Genomic DNA, 5240 nt, shown 5'->3' with positions numbered 1-5240 from the left:
ATTATTATTATTATTACTGCTCTTATTATAATATTCGTATATACACACTCACCACACTCTACTATCATTATTACTATTTCTATTACAATTTTAACTTCAACCAATAACTATACAGTAAACAAAATTAACAAATCTACAATTGAACTTTTTAATACCATATCACCCTTCTGATTTACACCCATAGGACACTTTCATACACACTCTTTCAAATTTGATATATTTTAACATTTTTTAATGAAAATGTTTAAATATATCAAATTTTAGCAATTTTAGGAAAATCTCTCACAAAGAAAATATTAATTATTTTTATAAGTTTCATAAAATCAAGCAAAAATTCTTAGAATGCTTAAAATACTATCAAGCCCATAAATGCAGCGGCCATACTCAGAGCCAATTTCTTATTCACAAGAAAAGTGAAATTCTTGCAAGTTTCACCTTTCCATTAACAGCTTATGTCAGCATCGCATTTAGTTTTATCATTTCTGTGTTTTTCACATTAAGTTTTAGTTTCTGCTTCCTTTTCTGCTGTTTTCTTTGTTGTGGTTTCTGATCCTGGTTTAGGTTTGCATTTTTTACCATCTGCTGTGGTTGCATCATAGTTGCAGTTAGCCTTCGTGCAGTTGTCTTTTCTGGCGTGGTGAGCTTCGCATGTTTTGCTGTATCGTTCCGGTCCTATTGCTGAGTCGGCCACTTGCCGACTATCTTTTACTTTCCTTCTGTGCCTGATGCTGTTTACAGACGCTCTGATTGCTAAAAGCTCGGTTTCTAGCTGGGCTTTTATTATCTTGGCCTGTCGCGTCGCTTCTTCGCTTTGCCTTATAGTTTTAATCGCATCATTTACCTTGTTTACCCATGGTAGAGAGTCGAACACCGTCGTGCTCTTCGCGCTGTCACCAGTGAACTTTACACATTGGCCGTTGGCTTGATCCCCGTCGCATCTGTTTTGACAACATGCCCCTAGGTACGTCGCACCGGGTTCGCTTTTGACTGTTGCGTGGATCCGAGCCATTGCCGCTGCTAGCACACCAGCCGGAATTGGCTGTGGCAGCTTTGTGCGTGCAGTGCCTTTTCAGAAGTTTCCACTGAGTATCTGCACCGGCCTTGCCGCTGGTTCAGTCTGTTAGTGCTGTTTGCGGGTTTACGCACGCCGTGGTTAGGGTGCTTGATCCAATGCATACGCATATTGCGGTGGCAACTACGGTGTTGGTTTGTAGCGCTTCTGGGGTGTTTGTGGACGCTGTCTCCGGGTCACCCGCCGCTGCAACTGAGAATGCTTTGTCGGCTTCTATGGTTCCCCCGCATGCGACTGCAGTGCCGAAAGCTGCCGTTCGTATGCTAGTGGTTAGTGCTTTTGTGTTGGCACTCTGCTCCTTGTCATACAGCGCAGTTAGTTCTTTTTGTAGTTCCACCGCCCTTGCTGCTCCGCACTGAATCGTGTGCCACAGTTCTTCCTTCTGCTCTTCTGTTAATGTGTCAGTGGCAGCTTCTTTCATTGTTAACAGCGTAGTTTTCTCAACCTCCGTGTCTTTCGCTGGCTGCAGCCAAAGTGACCACGTTTCCGCCCATCCGGATATTTTGTTTAGGTCAGCCGGTATTGTTTCTTCCCATGAATCCGGTGGCGTCTTTTTTTTTGAATATTCCCCGCCATTCTGCGTCATATAGTGTCATGTTTATCTGCTGTACTTTTTTGGTTACTGTGTTCTCTTTTGTTACTTCTGAACTTAGCTTAATCTCTCAGCACGTCACGCTTACTATTGTGCATAGGTCGTAGAACAGGGCTGCATTCTCTCCCGCTGCAACGTTTGCTTCGTTTCTATGTAAGGCTAGCAGTAAAGTTATCACCAGTAGTGCTAAGATATGCATCTTCCAAAAATGTTGATATACTCTTGTTGGGTTTTTGTGCTTTTCCTTGATGGTTTTGGTGCTAAGAGGCTTTACGTTGTTTAGTGGTTTGTTTTTGATTTTATTGGCTTCTGGTTTGCAGTGACACCTGCCTGTCACCATGGCCAGCCATATTCTCGACCTGGCTCCGATCAGGTGGTAAATTTTTAATCACTTGTGCTTTTTTCGGGAAGATCAAAACCGAGATCATGATTTAGTCCTTAAGATCCCAGTTAGGTTTGTGAAGTGGCGGTTGTTACCACGCTTTTCGCCGTTTCTTACCTTTGGATTTAAAATTAGAGTTCATACCCTTTTACAGTACTCTATCCCACCTTCATTCCCTCAATTACAAAATAACCCAACTTCTCCCGACTATTTATCCGCCAAAGTTAAAAAACATACTCTCTGTGAATCAACATGTCCCTAAGAACATAACTTTTAACATTAGGACATACCACCAAATTTTAAAACAGCAGCCAATACCATCATCACAGCTTTTGCATCTACCCATATCTGTGTGAAATGCGCATCACAGAAAACTCCTTGTAATCCTTGGGCACTATTTTAATTTGAAAGCTGTGTTGTCGCAGTCTGTCACTTTATTTCGCTTGTTTGTCCCATAATTTATCTTTTCTATCGCTTGTCTCTTTGTATTAGGAGCGACTCGAATTGACTCTTACATTGAACACTGTCTTTTCCTTTTCGTCTACTCCATCATTTTTTTGTGTATGAAGACCATCGTCATATTGTCGTTTGAATTTGAGCATATTTCGTCTTCCTTAATTTCTCCGTCATTTTCTCGAATACTTAATTATTCCAATTGATCACTTTCCATTATTTTAACTGCCTCTATTTTTATGATTATTTCGACCCACAGCACTTTCTTATCATTATTATCATGACAATAACTAATATCAATTAAATAAAAAAATTGATATTCACTCATTTTTAGCACTCTTTAACCCCACAATTTTACATCCATAGACCACTTTCACATCAATTTTTTAATTATTAAATTTCTTCAAATTTATACTAATGGGAAAAAGTCTGACAGAAAGCGTTAAAATATATCAAATGTTATAAAATTTACTAACTTATCTCAAAATTGAGGAAAAACCTTTTAAATCCTTAAAGTGTTATACTAGAAGCAAAACTGCAAGCAAAAGAGGAGCCTTCTTAACGACAAATGAATTGCTTCCTGTGGTGTTTGTGTTTTTGGCATCTGTCCCTCCTGTTGTCTCTGCCACTTTAGTCTTGCACTCGCCATCTTTGAATTCACACCCATTCTTTTCGGTGCATTTATCTTTGTCGGTTTCCTCCTGGCATGTATTTTGTTGTTTTTGATTGCCGGCTATGCCTTGTGTTTGTTCGCGTGCCTTGCTGTCGTTGGCTTGCTGTTTGACGTCGCTTGGCGTCACTAAGCTTTTTTGGACGGCAGCTGTATAAACGCCAGTTGCTTCGATTTTGAGCGCTTGTGCAAGTACCGCCAGCGTATGCGCTTTGTTTACGTCCACGTTGCTTTTTTCTGCTAGCTCTGCTGCGTTGCGTAGGTGCTTTGCCCATTTGATTTTGTCGACGCCGGTTCCTGGTCCTTTTTTGAAGTTATCGCTGTAGTCGACGCATAGCTTGGCCGCTGAGCCGTCGCATTTGTTGCCGTTTGTTGTGCCAAGTACTACCACTTTTTCGGTACCGGTTGATTTTTCGGTTAGTGCTGCCGTAAAGTCAGCTAGAGCTGCTTCGACTAGCGCGCCACTTAGTTTATCTGGCTTGCCGCCTGGGCATGACTCTGTTACCGGGGCAAATAATGCCTCCGCGGTTTTCTGGCTATTCCACTGTACCCAATTTCCGCTTACCCCGCATTCCTTAGGGTTGGTTTCGTCGCCGTTGCAGAGACACATCGCGTCCCCTGCTAAACTTGTGCCTGCCGATTGCTTTGTGCAGCCTGTGTCCCAGTCGTGTAGGCTAGGTATGCTGTGTGGTGCGTCTGGCGCTGTCGCACCCGGCCTGCCGTAGGCGGCCGTCTGTAGTTCGGCGGTTATTGCTGCTGTGCCGAAGTCGCCGGAAGCTCTTTTTAGTTTTGATATTTCCTGTTGTAGCGCTGTCGCTTTCATTAGAAGCCTCGAAATCGCCGCGTGCGCAGCCTGTTGTTGGATGGGATCCGCTATCGGCGGGTACTCTTTGTTAGTCGCCTGCCCTAGGCCGGCGTCGCTTGCTGCTTTTCCGGCCCTGTACCACCTCGGCCATAGTGCTGTCCACTCGGTTGTATAAGGCTGGTTTTTGTGGCGGTCGGGCAGTTCGCTGGCTTTTTCTGCGTTAGCCGCAAAATTGAAGTTCGCTTTCCATCTCTGGTCGCTTGTCGAGAAGTTTAGCTCTTCCAGGGTAGCTACTAGGTCGTCTGTCTCTGGCGTAATTTTCGGTACTTGGGGCTGCATAGTTGCCAGTGCCAGCAACCTGCAGAGTATGCTGTGCTGCCTGCCGTTCGAGTCCTGTGCCCCGTCTACTGAAGCTATGACGAGCGCCAGCGCCGTCGCCGCCGTCGCCGTGTTTGGTCTTTGCGACATTTGCTGGTCGTGCTGGCTATGAACGAAACTACGGTGACACGTTTGTATATAGGTTTCTTAGCGATCTCTATGAATTTAAAAGAGAATACGGGTAGTGGTTGCTGTTTGGCTATTTCTAAGTCTCGCGGCTTGAGCCGCAGATCAGGCTATGACGAAATGGACGCTGGTTGTTCTTCTGTTCCTCCGTGTTTCTAGTTGCATGGTACAGGGCGCACTTTGTTGTTTCTTTTTGTTGCTGTGGTTTTTCCTTCTGTTGTGTTTGGTGTTTGGGCGTAATAGCCGCGAGGGGCTGCTTAGTCGTCCAGTTTTGGTTGCTGCTGGTGCTGGTGTTGAGCGCCGGGTGAACCTCCTGTGCTGTGTTGCTGAAAGTAAAGCTGCCGCTTTCACTGCGCTACCGCACATTTCGCCCTTCGCCGTCGAGTCTTATTTGCGTCGGCTGTCGGTTGGTCTTCTTCTGCTGGCTTTTGACGTCATTGCTCTTGACGTTTTTTTCCTCTTTTTGCTGGTGTGGCTGGCAATTTGAGTTTGCCTCCGTTTGCCTGTTTTTTCGTTGTTTGAGTTCTTTGCCTGCTTTGTGTTGGGTTACAGGTTTGCATTTGGTACAAAGCATCGTTGTTCTGCTGTCCGCCATGTCGTGCTGGTTTTGGCTTTGCTTAGCCAGTCGAGGTATTTTTTCTGCTGGCGTTATAACATCCGTGGTCGTAGGCTGTTCCTCTGACTGCCGCCGCTCGGGTCGCTGGTGGAGTCGCTTGTTGGTTTAAACATCCACACTCACAACACTCTTCTATTATCATTATT

At 44.6% G+C, this 5240-nt stretch overlaps 2 protein-coding genes across 2 annotated transcripts; both read right to left on the bottom strand.

Moving 5' to 3' along the window:
* Positions 1-496: 496 nt before the first annotated feature.
* On the bottom strand, positions 497-1009 carry TEOVI_000070700 (variant surface glycoprotein (VSG), putative; the record flags this gene model as incomplete). The annotated part of the gene is made up of 1 exon (XM_067224073.1): positions 497-1009. The coding sequence occupies one exon, from the start codon at positions 1007-1009 to the stop codon at positions 497-499; it is 513 nt and encodes a 170-aa protein (XP_067080174.1).
* Positions 1010-3017: 2008 nt separating this feature from the next.
* TEOVI_000070600 (variant surface glycoprotein (VSG, atypical), putative) lies at positions 3018-4442 on the bottom strand (the record flags this gene model as incomplete). The annotated part of the gene is made up of 1 exon (XM_067224072.1): positions 3018-4442. The coding sequence occupies one exon, from the start codon at positions 4440-4442 to the stop codon at positions 3018-3020; it is 1425 nt and encodes a 474-aa protein (XP_067080173.1).
* Positions 4443-5240: the final 798 nt, after the last annotated feature.

This window comes from Trypanosoma equiperdum (genome assembly GCF_001457755.1).
Source record: "Trypanosoma equiperdum strain OVI genome assembly, contig: ctg_217, whole genome shotgun sequence".
In the NCBI taxonomy this organism is placed as follows: domain Eukaryota; phylum Euglenozoa; class Kinetoplastea; order Trypanosomatida; family Trypanosomatidae; genus Trypanosoma; species Trypanosoma equiperdum.
This window is presented reverse-complemented; position numbering and strand designations above follow the sequence as displayed.